Consider the following 20289-nt stretch of genomic DNA (forward strand, 5'->3'; position numbering starts at 1 on the left):
GCTTCCACTGTTCGGTGCAACCAACAGAGTACCTTCATTTTGGTCACAGATAGTTGGGTTCTGATAAAGTTATGATTCGGTAGTTTGATTAAGTGACCAAATGCTATCTATGACATTTGCAATTGCAGAGGGAACACCAACGCATGCTGATATTAAAGTATCGACCGATTCGCCGAAAATAACAATCTCTAATCTTTGTCTAGTTCCATCATCGATCTATCGTCTGTTGTCTATCGTCTATCGTCGTGACTTCGTTGAGGCGGCCCACAAGACCGCTATGAGAACCGGTAGGCTAGAGCTTCTCGCTCCATCCCCAGACTGACCACCAGCACCGGACCTCAAGGGCACCCCCGTCCGCCCCTTCCCAGTCGTCGTACCCGACCTCCTCGCCTTCTTCCACCACCGCTAAGCCGAGTTGTTGCATGCGTTGTCGGAATTCCTGCACCTGAGGTAGGTATGCATCGCGCAGAGGCATCTCGACCACAGCACGAGCGGCCAGCCCGCGGCTTAGCCAGTGGCCGACCGTTTCAACCAGCCATTTGGGATGTTTTGGCGAGTACAGCGGATCCGCGGCCAGAATGAGATCGTACTGTGCTTCCCTTGTTGGGAGTGGTGACGGCGCGACAGACCAGTCCAGTACGCCCGTTGTGACGGCTGCATCCGTTCTTGTGAGCAGTTCGACATTCAGGGAGACGTTGTGAGCAAGATTTGGTATGATGTCCCGTAGGTCTGTCAGATGGATAGTCGCCGAACTGCCGCGGAGAGCTGCAAAGGAGAGGCCCACGAGTCCGGTCCCGGCGCCCAGCTCTAGCGCTCGGAGCGTCCTGTCTGACTTGGGAGTGGTTGATGACGAGGGCACGAGCGGCGGTGTAACGTCGAGGATGTTGTGAAGGCGTCGGGAGAGGAGGTACGATGAGACCCAGGTTTTCATGCCTAGGTTGTCAGCGGTCAATGAGGGCTCGTGCAGTGTCAGTGTGAGCTCCTCGTCGGATGAGGTAGGGATTGTGAAGACTCGGGACATGGCTGGCATGGCTACGTTTAGAAGACCCCGCGTTAGAATCCTCAAAGATCACTACGATTATATCGTCTCATACCGGTGCGCCCAGCTCGCTCGCTCAACCGAGCGGCAGCAGTGTCCCAAATGGCCTCCCGCAGTTCATCAGTGTCTAGCCATGAAAGGGAGCTCGAGATGATGGACGTCAGATAGCGGGTTACTCCGGTTGGTTCGACTGTTCTGCTCTTCACCGCTTCTTGGCCGGCACTGGTGCTGAAACTGCGTGGTTTGACTGCGAGAAGGTCAAGAGCTCGGAGAAGATCGGTGCCGGAGGGTTTGCTATAGATCTGGGGAAGGTCGAGCACTGTGATAGAGGCTTATCAGCCCCGATATCGCATGTCTATCATGGGCAGGCAGACGTACCATGGAGAGGCTCGTCGAGATCGGCACTGATCATGATGGCAGTGGTCTGGTAGGATTAGCAACTCGATTAGTGAGAAATAGACTACAAGACAGCGGCGTGCATAATTTGGTCTTATAATCGGCACTTTCGCGGCGAAGAGGAGTTGGCGATGTCGCGATCCAGGCACAGAAAAAAAAAAAAGTCGAGATTACCCGAATAGGAAAGGTTGGCGTCTGTAGTCCCGCGGATTCGGGCTCCGCTCCGACCCAGAAACCACCCGAAGAGACTACTCAGACACGAGATAAAAGCGAGAAAAACGATTGGACTCATAGATTGCCATATCAATTGCAATTCCCACAACCATGAGGCTGTGTCAGCAGATACTCCAGACGCCTATCGCTCACGATAACAAACAACAAGACTAAGAAATGCAATAGTTTCTACCATCAGCCCAACGTCGACTTGAATCCCTGATAAGCCTGCTCAATGTCAAAGGCTAACTCCCGCGCCCGTTCCTCGCTTAGCTCCTCTGTTGCGCGCATCTGATTCAATGTGATCAGCCACTGAATGATTTTGCCGCGGTTCTCAAAGTCCCCATCCGTCACTTTGTTTACGGATTGAATGACTTCCGACAGTAGCGGGTGAAGCGCATCTTTGGACACCATGTTCAGCTTCAGAGCGTCCAGGAAGGTAATAAAGTTCTCAGTAGCCGTCAGAATGAGGCTACCTGAAGCGCCGCCAACAGGACCTCCGCTGGTTGGACCTGCGTTGGCTGAAGGCGCGCCGTGGGAGGCTTGCTCGACTGTTGCGGGAAGGCCGATACGGAGACGCTCAGTCGCGCGGGGGCATTCTAGCTGCCAGGATGGTCAGCAACCTGTACATGATTATAGAGAAAGTGCGCGCTCACCCCCCATGTCCGCTTGAAGGTTTCCAGATCAACAAACTCCGCTGCGACGGCCTCATCGCCCAAACTGGACTTGTACTGCTTTAGTAGCCGGGTACATGTCTCGGTGTATTCCGCCTCTGTAACCACATCCTTGATATATGCCTTCTCGAGTCCATCAAGAGTGACAATGATACTGTAAATCTCGGCTAGCGATTCGTGTAGATCGCGCTCCGCGGAGCTGGAGGTTAGTTTCACTTCCTGCCATGAGCGAAGTTAGCCAGGAGCTCAGCACGCGGTCAAATTGAACGGGAGTACCTCATCGAGATTGATAGTTGCCGACAGCGCCGGATTAGGCGTGTAGCTGTAAGGTGTAGGTGCATACGAAAGAGGTCGTTGAGCATACATGATATGTTACTTTCCAGCTCACTATCCTGATGGTGATAGCTGGATGGCTGGAGGAGGGGAAAGGCGGTCACCCGATTGGGCGGTCGGCGTGGATTCTGCCCCGACAGGAATTTTTTTTTCCTCTTGCTTTCTCTCCACGCTTGGCTTTTCGAATAGTCCAACCATCTATTTCCAGACTTCGACTCCATCCTCGATAGGATTGGAGAATATACGGCAAGATGGCCGGAAGTCAGAAGAAGTCCACGAAGAAATTCGAGAAAAAGCATCTGAAAGATGTACTCGAACGGCGCAAGGCGAACGCGAAGGTTAAGCAGCGCATGCATCTCAAAGAGAAACGCAAGGCTGACAATGCTCGGGCGCGACCTGAGAATGGAGATGCTGAGGAGGAGAGTCCTGAGGAACGTAAGAAGCAGAATGCTTTTGCGGAGATGAACGTCGACGATTTTTTCGCGGGCGGATTCGAGATTGCCGACGCCGATACAGACAAGGGCAAGAAGGGCCGGAGGAAGGATGTTACCCCCAAGATTGGCAAACGGAAGCGGTCAGAAGAACAGAAGGGAGAGGATGAGGAAGTCTCATCTGCAGCCTCAAGTGATGGCGAGGAAGACGGTGGCGTATCCGACGATGATGCGGAATCTCAGGCCAGCAGCGCACCCGATGATTTCGAGGCGCACAAGGACCAGCTTCAAGCATTGAAGGACAAGGATCCCGAATTCTACAAGTATCTGAAAGAGAACGATGCGGAGCTGCTCGACTTTGGCGAGCACGGAGATCTCACTGAGGTCCTCGAGCTGAGTGAGGATGAGGAGGAAGAAGGGCCCGCAAAGAAGAAGAAGAAGAAGAAGGCGGCCAAGGATGAGGACGAGGAAGCTGCGGACAACACGCTCACGATCGCGATGGTCAAGAAGTGGCAGAAATTGATGGAGGAACAGAACTCGATTCGCGCCATGCGGCAAGCCGTGCTCGCTTTCCGCTGCGCAGCATACATCAACGAGGCGCAAACTCAAGAGCAGAAGTACTCAATCTCGGACCCCGATGTATACCATCAGGTTCTTGTGACGGCACTTGGTACTGTGCCGAAGGTGCTGGCGCATCATCTTCCAGTGAAGGAGACGGCCTCCGGAAAGGTCAAGGTGTCTCTGGATTCGAAGAAATTCAAGACCCTCACACCGCTCATCAAGTCGCACACATCCTCAGTTCTTCAGTTGCTTGTCAATCTTTCCGATGCATCGACGCTCAAATTGACCCTTTCGTCCATCGAACCGATGCTCCCCTATCTACTCCAGTTCAGAAAGCTCCTGAAAGTTCTCATCAAGACTATTGTCGGCATCTGGGCTGATGTGTCGACGACGGAGGCAACCCGGATCACGGGCTTCCTGCTACTTCGCAAACTCATGGTCATTGGCGACTCCGGGCTCAAGGAGACGGTCCTCAAGGCCTCGTATGAAGGAGTGGTCAAGGGCAGCCGGAACACTACCGTCCACACGCTCTCTGGAGTCAACCTGATGAAGAACTCGGCAGCCGAGCTCTGGGGTATCGACCAGAACATCTCGTACACGACGGGCTTCAGCTTCATCCGGCAACTCGCCATGCACCTCCGCAGCAGCATCACCAACACCTCCAAGGAATCCTACAAGACCATCTACAACTGGCAGTACACGCACTCGCTGGACTTCTGGTCGCGCGTCCTCTCCCAGCACTGCGACGGCCTCGTCGAAGCCAAAGCCGGCAAGCAATCCGCCCTGCGGCCCCTCATCTACCCCGTCGTCCAGATTACCCTCGGCGCGATGCGCCTCATCCCCACCGCAACCTACTTCCCGCTCCGCTTCCAGCTCACCCGCGCCCTCCTCCGCCTCTCCCGCGCCACAGGCACCTACGTCCCCCTGGCGCCCGCCCTCCTCGAGGTCCTCAACGCGGCCGAGATGCGCAAGGCCCCGAAATCCAGCACCCTCAAACAACTCGACTTCAGCACCGCCATCCGCGCCCCGAAATCCTACCTCCGCACCCGCATCTACCAGGACGGCGTCGGCGAACAGGTCGCCGAGCTGCTCGGCGAGTTCTTCGTCCTCTGGACCAAACACATCGCCTTCCCCGAGCTTTCCGTCCCCATCGTCGTCGCCCTGAAACGCTGGCTGAAGCAGGTCGGCTCCCGCACGGCTGGCAACAAGAACGCAAAGGTCAACCAGGCCATCTTGCTGCTTGTGCAGAAGGTCGAGGCCAACGCGCGCTGGATCGAGGAGAAGAGGCTGAATGTCACGTATACGCCGCGCAACCGCGCGGAGGTGGAGACTTTCTTGAAAGATGTGGACTGGGAGTCGACGCCCTTGGGTGCGTTTGTCAAGACGCAGCGGAAATTCAGGGAGGAGAAGGCTGCTATTCTGGAGCAGGGACGACGGGAGGAAGAGAAACGCCGTGCGGCGGAGAAGAAGGCTGATGAGGATGAGATGATGGAGGACGCACCTAGTGATGATGACGATGAAAGTGGAGAGTCATCTGGCGAAGAGGAGGAAGAAGAGGAGGAGGAAGAAGAAGAGGAGGAAGAGGAAGAGTTTGAGGAAGAGTAGATGCCCCCTTCCTTCAGATACCCTCCTTCTGTCTTAAGTTCTGTTTGTTTCGTTCATTACAAGTAGTCCTGTAGCTTGGGACAATTCCTGCTATGATATCTATAAAAGTTGCAAGGTTCGGGGACATTGTACACATACACATCAAGGGACCACAACGGTCATTATACAAACAAATATGCATGTGGACTATGAAGTAGAGAAGTCTATGGCTAGAATGATATATCTACAGTAATATATGAACATCACAACCAGGTATATATGCAAAGTCCACGCAAAAGCAGGAGCAAAAAATTGTATAGCCGCCTCGTGTATCAACCACTCGGACGATATCAAAGGAAGACTAAACCGTCCCCACGGGCATCTTTTCACTTCCATACGTACGCGTCTGCTCACGTCTCAGAACAGCATCTTCCTCCTCTGCCCAAGCGAGCGACTCATTCGGCAGCATTACGGCCTGATCAATAGCAACAGGAAGGCCCCTGTGCCGTCCCCGCAGTGTAACAGCCGCCAGAATCAGCTTGCTGATGGTATGCCACGAGCCGCAAAACGAGTAATTTTTACCTGGAAAGCCGACGCTGATGCCGACACAGCCGTAGGCGGAGACAACCTCGAAAATGATGTTAAAGGTTGAGTAGGCGACGGGATCCTCGGAGTAGTGTGGCGACTCGGCGATGGCAATGAAGAAGACTGCGAGGGCAATCCACCATATGTCATGGCTGAGTTGAGAGCGGAGCTGTTGGTGAACGAAGTAGCTGCGCGAGGACTCGACCGTTGAGACATCCTGGCGTCCGAGGAGGTGATGTCGGATTAGGCTCATGACAATATTGGGGGATTGGCTGCCGTGTGCGTCGAGCGGTTCGTCTGAGGCGTAAATGCCTAGGGAGCGCTCTTCGTACACATTGGTGTTTCTGCGGCAGTTAGCCAAGGAAGTTTAGAATAAGTGGACGAGACGAACCTCATGGTCACCAAAACTGGGAACGCCGAGACATACTGCAGAGTGGTTAGCTGGATATTTGGACAGGTTAGAATGACCACTAAAACGTCTGACCATCATGAGAACTACAAATTGTTAGCAGATGACACGTAGATTTCATGTTACGAGCCTTACCGTATAGCACAAGTAGACCCTGACGCAATTCCGAGATAGTTACAACATAGAACCCTCCAGAGCGCACAGCTATACCAGACGGGTTAGCAGCTGGTGATGAGCATGACCATGAAGACCCTCACCCAAAGCCTGGAACAGCCCATCTAAGATGCGATAACCTGCCGGCAGTGTCTCGATTTCTTTATTTCCGATCGCAAGAATCTCGAAACCGGCCCAGTCGATTCCATTCAAAATGACGATGGTCCCTAGCAGGTACCATGTATGGCGGACAGGGAAGAGATTAGTGTACACCTGCAGTGGTCAGTTAGCTCTTATGGTAAAATACCGTAGTAGTCCATACCCTTCTGGGATGGTCGAGGATAAAATCCAAAGTGACCTTCCATGTCTCCCATGATGGCCGATTCGTCACCAAGCGTCTCATAGTCCAGATGATGAGTCGCAAAAAGCAGGGGTAGAGAGTATTCCCTGCAAGAATCAACATGCCCATTGTAAGAAGTGGGTACGCACTGTGGCTAGTCAGCGTTGTCCTCGTGAGTCAGAGAGAAGGTAGATTACTTTGTTTGCAAAGCGGTCATATTCGCATCCAAAAGGGACATTCCACTGTTGACAAACGCAGAAACAGCAAAGAAAGCTCCAGTCCAGAAGGGCGACAGGCCATTTGCCCGAGGAATCTCTGGATGGTTTACTTCCAGCCAGCCACCGACCCCCGCAATGCCGACGATCAGGAATGTCGCCCAGTATAGCAGAACGATGACCGACAAGAACGAAACTGCTTTGTACTCGACACCGCCTAGTTTCTCACGTTCCTCAAGCGTAAGACCATGAAACTGGGAATTCCGCGAGATGGAGCCTTTTGAGGCAAAGTATTTCTGTGTATCTCTTAGGATCCCCTTCAATCGTGGGATCTCGTCTGACTCTCCGTCCAAAGGTACAGTGGGAGCTACATCTCTCGGATGGTTATCCAAATCGAGTCGAGCGCCCACTCCTGCCATGGGGAAGACTCTGTGGTGCTGATGATGGCGTGGCTGCATATGGCCAATAGTGATTTGGTCGTCATCGCCCCATCGGATATGGTCATCGTCAACCGCATTGAAAGATTCTAACGGGGCATTTTCCGTGGCGGACGCGTGGAAGCCCTCAGGACTATGGGGTTCTCCCGGTTGCGAAGTCTGCGTTTTGGTCTTCCCCGCATGCTTCAGGAAACCAAGACTGGACTGCCCGAAAAGATTTCTTGCGGCAGACCTGTCTGAAATGATCTTGAATTTGAGCTGGAACGCTCTTTTGCGCACAAATAGGACCGTGATTGAGATCAGAATGGCATGTCCTAGGATCAGTAGCGCAAAAATAATGGACTGTTGGAACGTGTTTAGGGACGAGAGGTCCACCTGAAACGAGTTAGCGAGGCTGAATGGCTTGGATTCATGGAACGTACAGTGTTCAATCCAGCACCAGTCATGGCACTGACGCACATGAAAAGCGCGTCTGCATATTGAACACTTCGTGAGGGAGTCGCGGAACCCCAGAAGATGATACTGCAAATCAGCGACGTGGAGATGAAATAGGCGTAATGGAGGGTGAGGAAGTTGAGTGGTGGCAGCACCGCCATGATGCAACGACCGAGTGGTCGAGACCATGTTCGTCTAAGCCGAACTGTCGAATCTGTCAGCCCTAGATCGCTGACAATGAGACACCGAACCAACGCCGGAAAGACGTACCGATCATCTCGATAGAATCTTTCTGAGATAACAGAAAGCAGACGTAAGAGACTCCACAACAGCATGCAAACTTCGAGGATGCGAAATAGAATGACTTCTTCGATAATGGCGAAAAATTTGAGGTTGAGAAGCACGTTCCACTGGTGCTTCTCCGTGGGAGCGCACACCGCTAGCCACAACAAGGGTTCTGAAAGAATTCTTTGACAAACTGATAGGTTCGTAATCTTGTCCGATAGTCCATTGCTTTGAATCTCAGGTTTCTGTAGAGTGTCTTGTGCTGTGTTGGTGGGAATAGCGGTGAGGTTTCAGTTGATGCTGATAGTGGGAAGCGGAAAATTCCCCCGCGGTTGTGTTATGGATATAATGTCTCTGTTTTGATGGATGCTGGAAGGAAGCTGTCCAAAGCGGGTGTTATTCCATTTCAACGACACTTTCGGTAATCAGGGATGGTTGCGTTGTATAGACTGCTAATTGTGTTGTTGTTGACGAAGAAAAAAGAGTGCGGAAAGGAGAGAGAAGGAACGATAAAGGAGGACTTCCGAGGTGGATCAGGAAGCTTACCCGACAGTCCCGACTAAAGAAAGAAGCTTCAACGGGCCGCAGATCTCGGCCTGGTAGGGCTGTTCCTGACTGATAAGGCATACATCAACATCTCTATGGGGACTTCTGGATATCCATTACCTGCACACTCAATTACATTTGCAAAGACCCTAGATGGCATTATTAGGGTTGACACAAGCTGGAATCTGTCTTCTTCAATATAAATAGTTGATATTCACAAGCTGATCTAGGCTTAGACTTAAGCCTAAAATATGTGGATGCCTAGAGGGGTAAACAGGGCCTGGACAGGAACTTGATGTAAGTGACGACCTGCAAAATTCACACCTGGAAACCTATTCCTCAAACATTACTCCCCCACTCAATCCCTCCATTTCCTTCTCTTTTTCTTCTCCGTCTCCTCTCCCTTACAGCCTCATCATAGCCCAACTGAGGTCGCGCGATTTACTCAGAGTCATAGGTACTTCTCTCACAAAGTCAATTGACTCTCAGTTCCAACGGGCGCGGCTTACCAGGTTCGAGCCGACTGCGCAAATCCCCTGGTGGACCCAATGATCAAGACAGTCATCTGACCCCACAAAACAATATTACGATCGATATTTGGAGACTAGACGGAAGGTTATGTCGAGTTTCCACCAGACGATCCCCCTCCACCGCCATTGTCATGCACGACAGTCGAGCATGTGCTCAAGCTTCAGGTTATTCCTCTTTTCTTCGAGTATGCAACTGCAGCAACACTAGCCTCTGGCAAAGTGCCAGCTTTCCATCCCATTGATTGCACTTCTACTCTTCCTCCACCTCCGCCCCGGAACAGACACAGCGCAATGAAGTCACTAATTGATTTCCTGGATGGGGCCACCGAGCCGAAGTGTAAGAGTACACCCTCAGTCATGTTTTGTGGCATCCCTCTGAGAAATTCTACGGCAGGGAGCTGACACATCGGGCGCGCGCATAGCATAGTTGGTTATGGCCTGGCCTGGCCTAGCAGAACTTGATAAACGCCCTCGTGCGAAACTGGAGGCCATTTGTTGCAACTACCACGGCCCTAGCGTTCGGCAGTGGTCCGTCTTGCCTCTGACTAGGTAAGCTTCGTCGCAGCGTGGGATGAATGGTGGCCTGACTACATGCAATTCCAGCTTAAACATTCATACAACTGGATCCAAGACAAGATTAGCGAGATGCAAGAAGTGTGGGAGGCGCAATCCGACCACAACCCAGTGAAGCTGTTGGTACTGGGCAGCCTTATTGTTCATTATGACCATACGATCTTTCCGTGATGATTTGCGGATCGCACTCGAGCATTTCAAGGAGTGAAAGAGTACAATCAGGTTGGGGTGCGTAAAGGTCATCTTTCATTATTACATAGAATCAAGAAAATCCCATCAGAGCCCAGAACTCTTTTGACAGAATGGCCAGATGAAGATAAGCAAATACTAGTTGAGAAATAATGACGAAAGAACCAATGTTGGCATCAGTAAATTACGTGAATGTTAGCACTGCAATGACACCTAGACTAACCTAGTACACCTTGTGCGGGGGCAAAATCACAGCATGTTCCCACCCAATCTCGGATCTCTCCCTATATACATCCACACCACAAACATCACCATGGAGAATCTCCCTATTGAAATCTTGCGACACATTTGTTTTATGGTGTGTGTTTGCCTACTGCTCGTGCTCTCAGCAGACTAATAATATCCAGATTAAAACAGACTTCCGAGGCGATCTTCCGCAGCTCAGATTAACCAACAGACTGTGGAGTGACCTAGTGGCTCCGTTTCTGTTTGAAACCCTTATAGTAGAATTCCGGGACCTGGCTGGGCTCCAGGCGACCGCATCTGAGGTTGACCTTGGTGGAAGAGGGCAGACATTTCTCAAGTATGCCCGTAAGTTGGATGTGGTTTGCCTTTATGACTCGTATATCGAGACCAAAAAGGGAAAGTGTCGCTGGCAGGTTAAAGACTAGGGGATGGAGTTTGCCGAGTACATTCCGCCAGCTCACAGGGACACGTTCCTGGAGCACCGGCTTGGGGAATCCTTCGACTCCTGAATTTGAGTGTTATTCATTATTCACAGAAGGACTGGCAGCCGCTTGTGTCGCTGATCGCCCGTCTTGAGCATCTGAAAGAGCTGAACTACGCGATAAAAATTATGTTTCCTGCACCTGTTCATCAGGCCATCCGCCAGTATCATCCCGGGTGCCGGGTGAATATCTGGACCTTTCAGACCTTGAGCATCGATGTACCCGGCCTAGGAAGAACTCGCCCTAATTCTTATTTTTCAAGGGATGATCCATTCGAGATCGACATTCTCTGGTCCCCAGGGCTCCATACCCTCGCTGTGACTTACTCCACCGCAAGGGATCCCAATGGAGGTCAAGAATTTGTCCACTTGGACGAGCTTCTTCCCTTTGTCTGCATGGGTCAAAACCTCAAACATCTGACCATACGCGATATAGGTACTAACGGCAACCTTTCTATCATGAGGATCAAACAGGAATGGAAAGACTTCTCAGCTGAATTAAAGCCCGTCCTGGCAGCTTGTTTGGAGTCCCTCTCATTGGACTTTAGAGATAAATACGGGCCGTTGGAGGAGATCCTGCTGAAACTGGGGAATCTCATCGACCTATCTTGGCTCCGGTCATTGGATATGACCGTTCACTCCAACCCGAGATTGCTGGCCCAAGCCGCTTCGCTTTTCCACAGCTTAGAGCGGCTGTTTGTTACCATGGACCCATGGGCCAAACACTTCAATGCGGATGACGAGGAGATGCTGGCCGCAGTCCGAACTTTTGCTCCGGTGAGGTTCCTCTGTCTGCGCGGCTTAGGCAGCACTTCTTCCCTCGATGACATCCTTCAGCACCACGGCACATCATTGCAGGGCCTTGCAATTGAGGCATTGGAGGACGGACGGCTGTTCGGGTCGCCAACAATATATGATAACGGATACTACAAGTACCCAGTTTTAGACAGTCAACATATTTCTCAGCTGGTAGACTGTTGCCCAAACTTGCAGGAACTTCGGCTCCAGATTAAGCGCCAAGGAGGCAATCACCGGGAGTGCAACATATACAGAGCACTTGGTCAATTCACGCAGCTGCATACCTTAATCCTGGATTTGCATTGCGATCCCAGACGACAGTCGCTTATCTGGGGAGAAATACCTAGCACTGCTTGTCTACGAGAGATTCTGATCAATGCTGCGACGGATGAAAGCCTTGCAATCAGAATTTGGGATCTCATTGCGTCAAGTCAACCCAGCAGAAGACTGAGAAAGCTACGCATCATACCCTTCGGAGCGAACTCCTATTCGAAGGAGGAGAAGCATGTGATCCGGCAACTGAGTCATTCATTTCTTCTCAGCCGGTCTGATTCCTACAGCCACAGGAACCCGGATGTGCGGGAGATTGGGAAGATTGGGAAAGAAGCATGGAAATTGTGGCGAGAGGCCGACATTACTAACCGCCGTGTACATATACCCCAGCAGATCGAAGATCTCTTGAATGAGATCTGGCCGCCCACTCGGGGGATACAGAAAAAAGACTGGAGCCAGTACTGGAAGAGCTTCCCGTTACAGACGGATCTTCTGTGATACGGTCATCCTCATTGATTAGCTCCTGGATGATTTGAAAGATAAATGTCTGGAATCGATACCCTGATAGCTTGTTCACTGGATATGTGCAATACTAGATATTTGCTAGCTATTTGCTAGATATTTGATTGAATATTTCATATACAGCTCCTCTAGTCTACCTAGTAATTAAAAATCTTGATCTTTGGCTGAAAAAGCCAGCGGTTTTCACCAAATCCGAGAAGGTTTGCGGGAAGAGTCGGTACTCGGTACCTATAAGCGGGTGCCTACCTTAATCCTGAGCAACCGCGGAAGCCTTTATCTCTCCTCTTGCCCATCTTCAACAAACAGTCTATACATGTTAACGTCTCTGACTATCAAAAGAGTCAGAAATCAAATAACACACACTTTCGACTGTTTTCCTGCTCCAGTATCCATTGAGAGAAAGGCAAGTGTCCTCCCTTCGCATGGGTAAGGGAACGTGGTGTGGACTTATCTAACTCAACTGGTTATCATGTAGCTGGCCACGAACATTCATTTAGAGTAACCCCCTCCCAAGTCACTTAACTCTTACTTTCCATATTGACGTTTTCAGGCCTACGTGTTATGGAAGAAATCCATCCCATCTCCACTCAAATGCAGATCTTCCCCGAATCCAGCTTCTTCAAGGAGAGACGAGCGGATGCACTTCCATCGCCAGCTGATGTTCGAGCCATCAACGAAGGGTCGGGCGATCCCTCTGCCACAAGCTTCAATTGTCCACCACCTGCCATGATTCCATCGCTGGGGTTGGTTGTGAAGTATGGCGCGGATATAACTATTGCTGAAGCCCAGACCCAAATAATGCTACGCGAGCAGCTACAAAACCGTGTGCCTGTTCCTGAAGTCTTTGGCTGGGCAGAGGATGCGGGACAGACTTTTATTTACATGTCGTTCGTTGAGGGTGAGACGTTAATGGAGAGATGGGGCGACTTGAATGAAGACGAGATACGAGCCATTTGTGGGGAACTTGGCCATTACATGAAAATGATAAGGACTTTGGAACAAGACCTTGATGTCCCTTACATTGGTGAGTTGATCAACCTTATAGGATCCAGGAAGACCTAACCACCGGAGTTTTATAGGCAGTCTAGGCAAGCAACCACTGAACGAGGTACTTCTCGTAGACCGTCCAGGGCTTGTTGGTCCCTTCCAAGGCACCAACGCTGTCGAACAGTTTCACCACACTTGCAGGATTGAAATTAGCAGTGAGGTACCCGTTGTGTTTACACATAATGATCTTCTTCCACCCAATATCATCATATCCTCGGGGCGGAATCCGAAAGTGGCTGCGATCGTCGACTGGGCCCAGGCTGGATGGTACCCTGCATACTGGGAATATTGCAAGGCGCGGTGGATGAATGTGAATACGAGTTACTTTGATATGGCCTTCCAAGAAGATTGGCGCCTGAACTATCTGCCAATGATTCTGGATCCTGTGGACGATAAGACATGCTATCATCCTTGGATTTATTTTGCCTTGTCGAAACTCTAATCTTGCTGTGAGTGCACAATCATAATATGACTGATGAAAGTCTACAAAACTTGTCAAAGCTGATAGTTGAAACCCCAGAACAGTTGCAGACTATAGTGTGATTTGCGTTGATAGCCAACAGTTACTCCTGGTCAATGAGCAACCATTAGGGCTTGTGTGAATAACGCACAAATCCTTAAAGAAGAGAATGAGAAGAAGAGAGTAGATCTACCTGAAAAATAAAACAGTGGTTATTTTATTAGTCTGCATTGCCCTCAATGTTTACTCACATAAAAGACAGAAAATGTTGAATGCACTTAAACCACTGAGCTAAAAAGGTGTCAAGACAACTATTTCTAGCTAGTAGAAATAATAGTTCAGCAGATATCTAACAGACACGCCTGATTCCCCAGGCTCTGTAATATGTATAAGAGCTATCTTGTCTCACGGGGTCCTCTAGGCCTCCAGCCTCCTACCCTTTGACAACTTCCTGGAGCAATTCTCAGTCTTTCCTCCTTTTGGAAACTACTTAAATAAACCTAGCCTAGCCCTACGGTCCCTAGCCTATAATTTCTCTATAAGCCAGAAGGCCCTAATAGCAAATATAACCAGTCAATAGGGATATCATAGCTAATTAGAAAGCCCAATCAAAACATAGAGATAGACTGCATATTAAATAACATACAGCATCCATCACTATGCACCTACTTTTAATACAGTCTAAACACACTATCATAGCCAAACCATAAGAGCCAGCAGGACATGACAGCCCTAATCATAATTAACTTAGGCAGGGAGTGATGTATGCTCTAGGTTGGTGATATAGCTACTTATAATAGGCTCAGCACCCTAAAGGTCAAAAAGATAAACTTGATTGTCACTAAATCTATACAACTTTAATCTTTACAACTTCCCTCTCTGCGATTGTATGTGACATAATATAACCATGGTCCATGGGCCCATGGCTTCTGAAGATGCTAAGTTATAAAAAATACTAGAGGACCAGAGACTTGCAGAGTCATATTAAGCAAGAAAGAAAGAAAATATCACAAGTTTCCTAAAGCTAGCCCATTTCGCCTTCTGTCTAGGAGGTTTATCCGCCATCACATTGCCTTATTTCCCTTCCGCAGCCGCGGCCTTGGCCTTATCATCAATGGTCTTGGCAATAGCCGGACGAGCCTTGATACGGTTCAACCAGGAATTAACATGCGGGAAGTTCTTCTCGAGACCCATTTCATTCGACCAGAAGAGCGCAGCCACGTCGAACCACGGCACAAAAGCAGCATCAACATAGCTGTACTTGCCGCCAACGAGGTACTCCTTGTTCTGGAGCGATCGGTCAAGCACGCCCGAGACACGACGGATCTCGTTAACATATCGCTCGACCGCACTGGGCACCTTCTCAGGGTGGTAGATCGTAAACCAGGCGGCCTGCCCGAAGTACGGTCCCTGGCCGGACACCTGGTAGTGTAGCCACTGCTTGCTTTGGTAGTACTCCTTCGAGCCGGCGCTGAAGCTGATGGTGTGTTGCTTGTCGTATGTGTCCACCAGGTACTCGAGGATGGCGCCGGATTCCCATAGGGTGATGCCGGTGTTCGGGTCCTCGAGGGCGGGAACACGACCGTTGGGATTGATAGACTCGTAGGGTTCCTTCTTTAGGTCGCCGAGATCGACCGACTTGGTCTCGTAGGGTACCTTGAGCTCTTCCAGGATCATGAGGACCTTCCAGGGGTTGGGCGTGCCGGCGTGGCCCCGGAGGGTCCAGAGAGTGAGGGTTTTGAGAGACATGGCGAGTGACTGTATGGTTGATTGATTGATTGATTGGGAAAAGAGAGTTCGATACAAAGACTACAAGGACTACTTAAAAGCACCGGTATACTCCAATAGCGGGAACATCAGGACATGAATTATTCAGCTCGGCACCAGAGAAGACCGAACGCTTGGTAAGCTGGATAGTTAATTCTACCTACTCTTGTGATTTTCATCAGCGTTTATTAGGCCTTAGTTATCAACAAAAACCACGGACGAGCAGCCAACCCAGACCTCAGGACGTTGATTGGTCCTTGGTCATCAGAACAAACAGCACAGACAATGATGCAAACCTATGCAAATTGGGGGGATTAATAATTGCGGAACCCTTGACTTTCAATGTGGCTCTATTTGATGTATTGGTGCTGTAGCATGTGTAAGATGGCTGTAGGTATTATCTAGCTACTGTGTGGGTCACGACCCAGTCATAACTCATGTAGATACAGGTTCTTAACCTAATGCATATGTAGGGCGAGTCAGGGTGACAGAACAATACCATTATTGCTACAAGAGCTCCAACACAAGCCTTTCTTACTTTCGTGTTTTCCCACACAACCATCTAACGAAATGCCGGACAGCTTGGCAAGAGCCGCGGAATTACCGTCAATACACTCGCCCCCGGTCCAATTCCAACGCACATGTCGAAAGCGTATCTGGTGGCCCCTGACGGGACTCCAACTGCGCTTCAGCTTTCTATGTATGAACAGACGCGAGCTGCAAATCGCCTCGGGGCAGTGGAGGATGTGGCTGATGCTACGCTTCTGCTAGTATCAGAAAAGAGCCGGTGGATCACTGCACAGTTTATCTCAGTTAGCGGCGGAATTACCGGGACTATGTAATCTAGGGGATCGCAAGTATCTTTCATGCTGGATGTAATGAAATGCTCCTGAATATGTGCAACGAGCTTTGAAATAGTACTATCATATTCACTCTGGAAAGCTTCCCTATTCAAGTGGTTTTGTAGATGATTGGTAGACCCGAAATCGAGCTTTGAATGATGAAAGCATAGTTATGTTTTGTCGCCATATGAGGGTGAGGAAGAATTCATCCCGTGAATCGCATTTCTATTGAGATATTCGTTAGTACAGAGAGCAGAATGCTCATGACATAATATACTCAGGTACCTGCTCTCACTAACAACAGATAGTATATCTTACTTAGGTTATTATTTTCATACCTGAGCATACTAAACTATAACATGATACATATATAGAGTATATATTGCTCTAGTGCTCTACTAAAAAGAAATTAAGCTAAAGATTTATTTAATTCTTATAGTATGCTCTTAAGTGTTCTGTTAGACTGTTACCTGTATTAGTCCCTAGTGATATAGTTAGTTTATACTATGTTGACCTTACTAAAATAAATATAAGACTGAGTTGTTCAATCCATAAAGACTATCTAGTAGGTTTGAATTAAGCTAGGGCTAGGCGGCTGTCTAAACTATGTTACCTAGTATACTTTAACTATACATAGTCTGAATATCTGAATATCTTTTGGGTGGCTCGGTTTTCCCTTCACCATATAATCAATGGCTCTCTTAAAATGGCAGTCTTTTTATTGTAATTTATTTATTTATTTTATTTATGAATGCGCTTTTCTTTTTCCTATTTCCTTTTCCCTTTTTTTCCTTTTTCTTTGTCTTTCCGCCCCATTTTCCTTTTCTTTTTCTTTTTCCTTTTTTTTTTTGGTTCCCCTTTTTATAGTCTAGAATAGTTTCGCCCAATGACTTTGATGACCGCTGTGACAATTGTGTCCGACCTTAAATCCTGGGATCTGTTGCCAAGAGGGATCAGGCACTGAGGCACTGGTGGTTGCCTAGGAACTAGGGCTTACAGAGAAGGTGAGGCTTCTTCCAGGTTGCTGTTCACCAAGGTCTCAGAAAAGTTTGACAAGATCTTAGGGTTATCTAGGGCAAAGTTAAGACCTTCATGAGCTTCTGAGCTACTACACAGAAGGGATTCCCTCAACCTTATTCATGGATGTCAATCCATCACTGTCCAGGCCTGACTGCGACGGATCTCTGACCGAAGGAACCACTTATTGCACGGGCCCAGACACTCACTGGGACGATACGGATTTCTGGGATCCGGAAGACTATCTTGGACTGAAAGGGACGGCTAGTTTTGTCCGAGGCTTGTCACGTTATGTATTCAGGTGCTATAGAAGAACGAGGTTGAATGGAGAATTGGCCCCTACCTACCAGATCGCTTATAACGCAAAATGGCGCATCCTTGATGGGTCCTCAGAAGAAGTTCATATACATACGCTTACCGTTGGAGGGAAATAACATATGCAGCTGCTTAGAGACGGAGTGTATACCCATGGTATTAGACCAGCCTGCAAACTACACAGGGAAAGAGTAGATAGTAAGCATTAGCTTATGCTAAAAAGCTATAAGCGCAAAGACCCAATCAAGGCTCTACCTCAACCTGCTCCTCCCTCACCCAATGCCCGCTCTTCCCCCCCTTCTTCTCCAACAACTGCACCTCGCCAATCACCATCCCCTTATCCACAGCCTTCAACATATCATACACCGTCAACGCAGCCCCCACCGTCGCCGTCATCGCCTCCATTTCCACCCCAGTCCGGCCCGCACAACTAACCGTCGCCACCACCCGCATCGCCCCATAGCGCATCCCCGAGCTTGGATCTAGCGATGCAGGGTCAACCAGTTTGGCGTCTACCTCCACGCCTGTAATCCCAATACTCGGATGGCACAGCGGGATCAGGTCCGGTGTTTTCTTGGCGGCCATGATCCCCGCGATGCGGGCGACGCTGAACACGTCGCCTTTCTTGGTGAGGCCCTTGCGCAGCAGCTCGTGTGGTCGTGCGTTGGAGAAGTGGACGAGACAGCTTGCTGTTGCGGATCGGGCTGTGATTGGTTTCTCGGTGATTTGGGTCATGTGCACGGTTTGGGAAGGGGTGAGGTGGGGGAGGTCGGGGTCGGAGGTTGTTGGGAGGGATGGTGATGATGATGGAGCTGTTTCTGTTTCTGGTTTGTGTTCTGGACGGGAGTCGGGAGGGTTGCTACGCTTGTGGTGATAGTGACGAGCTTGGAGTTTAAACGGCGAAGGATGCAGAAGATGAAGGGGGATATTGGCTGGAGGTATTCTGGATGTCAATGTCGTACTATCTAAGCTCCTATCAGCATTGGTGGTGCCAGACCAGTCTTATATATCCAATTCAAATACATCATGGTCACATCGTAAATCAAGTAAGAAAGCCAGACGCCAGAATGTACGCAATTTGCAGACGGGTATATGAAATGATGAAAAGAACAAGTCGCGCCTACCCACCAATAAGTATCATCGGCCGATTCTTCATATTCTTCAATTCGCCCATGCCGGCGTGTTTGGCCTTTTTGCGCTTAACCGCCATCCCGATCAGATCAAGGAGCTCTCGCTCTCTCTGATTGACCTCGCCACCCTCGTCCTGAATGCGAGCGGCTGCTTCCGCAGACTCAAGAAGCCGAAGTTCTTTTAGTGTGGTTTCATCAATCGGCTGGCCATCATTCTCCTTCCGAATGATATCACGCAGCGACACCTCCGTATTGCCGAACAGACAGACTTTCAGGTTCCCGTCGCCGGTGATGCGCAGCCGATTGCATGTGCCGCAGAAATTATGCGTCATACTCGTGATAAACCCAACCCGTCCTTGGAAGCCCGGGATCCGATACGTCTTGCTGGTATCGTTCTTGTGCCCGACCACCTTCTCCAGAGACGGGTACTTCTCCTGAATCACCGCCAGCATCTCCTGGTACGAGACCATCTTGCCCTGGCTCCACTTATTCCCGTCAAAGGGCATGTACTCGATGAACCGCACCTCGATGGGACTGTCCCGCCCCAGCTCCACAAACGGAAGGATCTCCCGATCGTTGATCCCCCGCATAACCACGCAGTTGATCTTCAACGTGATCCCCGCCCCCGCTCGATTCAGCTCCAGAATGCGCTCGATGCTCTTCATCACCGCCTCAAACCCTTTCCTCCTCGTCATAATCTGAAACTGGAACGGATCCAGCGTGTCCAGACTGAGATTCACACCCGTTAGGCCTGCCTCAACCATATCCTCCAGCTTCCGATGCAACGAGATCCCGTTTGTGGTTAGACATAGCTCCCGCAGTCCATTCCGCCGCAGCTCGCCGATTGACCGCATAAGCGGGACGATGTCCTTGCGGACCGTCGGCTCGCCACCCGTCAGCCGGATCTTGGTCACGCCCTGCGAGACGAACAGCGAGGATAGGTACACGATTTCCGGGGTGGTAAGGAGGTGCGCGGGCGGGGAGAGCGGGACGCCTTCCTCAGGCATGCAGTATAGACAGCGCAGGTTGCAGCGTTCGGTGACGCTGATGCGGAGGTAGTCATGTTGGCGGTTGAAGGTGTCGGTGAGGAAGTCGGAGAAGGGTCTTGCGGATCGGAGAGCGGTCCATCTGGAGGAAGGGGTTGCGGAGGAGGGTGACGAGGGGTTAAGAGGGTAAGTTGTCGAGCTAAGATGGGTGTTGTGGCTTGTTGTCGACGGTTCTACAGCAGCTGTGGCAATTCTGCTGTGTAGACGAACCCTCGGTACTAGCCGGCGATAACTGCGCGGAGAGAGCCGAAAGGCGACTCCCCGCATGCCCAGGAGAGACTCACTCATCCCGAGCAGAGATTTCTGCGCAAGGAGGACTTTGATGGAAAAATTGTGTCCTGCATTTAGGAAGGGAAAAAGCCTCGAAGAAGTTCAAAGCAAGGTTGCATTGTGGGTTCTTATCAAGGAACAAGAGAG

The 20289-nt window shown here is 50.1% G+C and overlaps 8 protein-coding genes across 8 annotated transcripts; 3 read left to right on the top strand and 5 right to left on the bottom strand.

Annotated features, from left to right (window-relative positions):
• Positions 1-292: 292 nt before the first annotated feature.
• On the bottom strand, positions 293-1451 carry Aspvir_008997 (S-adenosylmethionine-dependent methyltransferase; the record flags this gene model as incomplete). The annotated part of the gene is made up of 3 exons (XM_043272150.1): positions 293-1032; positions 1095-1358; positions 1418-1451. 3 exons carry the CDS (start codon positions 1449-1451, stop codon positions 293-295), a joined length of 1038 nt encoding a protein of 345 aa, XP_043128085.1.
• Positions 1452-1843: 392 nt separating this feature from the next.
• Positions 1844-2688, bottom strand: Aspvir_008998 (ESCRT-I subunit protein VPS28; the record flags this gene model as incomplete). Its single annotated transcript, XM_043272151.1, has 3 exons — positions 1844-2251; positions 2305-2541; positions 2599-2688. The coding sequence occupies 3 exons, from the start codon at positions 2686-2688 to the stop codon at positions 1844-1846; spliced, it is 735 nt and encodes a 244-aa protein (XP_043128086.1).
• Positions 2689-2906: 218 nt separating this feature from the next.
• Aspvir_008999 (mRNA-binding ribosome synthesis protein NOC2) lies at positions 2907-5252 on the top strand (the record flags this gene model as incomplete). The annotated part of the gene is made up of 1 exon (XM_043272152.1): positions 2907-5252. One exon carries the CDS (start codon positions 2907-2909, stop codon positions 5250-5252), a length of 2346 nt encoding a protein of 781 aa, XP_043128087.1.
• A 340-nt stretch (positions 5253-5592) lies between these two features.
• On the bottom strand, positions 5593-7966 carry Aspvir_009000 (putative potassium transporter; the record flags this gene model as incomplete). The annotated part of the gene is made up of 8 exons (XM_043272153.1): positions 5593-6160; positions 6208-6242; positions 6301-6311; positions 6361-6429; positions 6483-6651; positions 6701-6866; positions 6916-7745; positions 7793-7966. The coding sequence occupies 8 exons, from the start codon at positions 7964-7966 to the stop codon at positions 5593-5595; spliced, it is 2022 nt and encodes a 673-aa protein (XP_043128088.1).
• A 2275-nt stretch (positions 7967-10241) lies between these two features.
• Aspvir_009001 (uncharacterized protein) lies at positions 10242-12224 on the top strand (the record flags this gene model as incomplete). Its single annotated transcript, XM_043272154.1, has 3 exons — positions 10242-10286; positions 10336-10519; positions 10600-12224. The coding sequence occupies 3 exons, from the start codon at positions 10242-10244 to the stop codon at positions 12222-12224; spliced, it is 1854 nt and encodes a 617-aa protein (XP_043128089.1).
• A 615-nt stretch (positions 12225-12839) lies between these two features.
• Positions 12840-13737, top strand: Aspvir_009002 (aminoglycoside phosphotransferase family protein; the record flags this gene model as incomplete). The annotated part of the gene is made up of 2 exons (XM_043272155.1): positions 12840-13272; positions 13328-13737. The coding sequence occupies 2 exons, from the start codon at positions 12840-12842 to the stop codon at positions 13735-13737; spliced, it is 843 nt and encodes a 280-aa protein (XP_043128090.1).
• A 1092-nt stretch (positions 13738-14829) lies between these two features.
• On the bottom strand, positions 14830-15504 carry Aspvir_009003 (glutathione S-transferase family protein; the record flags this gene model as incomplete). The annotated part of the gene is made up of 1 exon (XM_043272156.1): positions 14830-15504. The coding sequence occupies one exon, from the start codon at positions 15502-15504 to the stop codon at positions 14830-14832; it is 675 nt and encodes a 224-aa protein (XP_043128091.1).
• A 2435-nt stretch (positions 15505-17939) lies between these two features.
• Positions 17940-20160, bottom strand: Aspvir_009004 (molybdopterin cofactor biosynthetic protein; the record flags this gene model as incomplete). Its single annotated transcript, XM_043272157.1, has 2 exons — positions 17940-18661; positions 18825-20160. The coding sequence occupies 2 exons, from the start codon at positions 20158-20160 to the stop codon at positions 17940-17942; spliced, it is 2058 nt and encodes a 685-aa protein (XP_043128092.1).
• Between the last annotated feature and the right edge of the window lie 129 nt (positions 20161-20289).

The sequence above is a fragment of the Aspergillus viridinutans genome, assembly GCF_018404265.1.
Source record: "Aspergillus viridinutans IFM 47045 DNA, scaffold_7, whole genome shotgun sequence".
Lineage (NCBI taxonomy): Eukaryota > Fungi > Ascomycota > Eurotiomycetes > Eurotiales > Aspergillaceae > Aspergillus > Aspergillus viridinutans.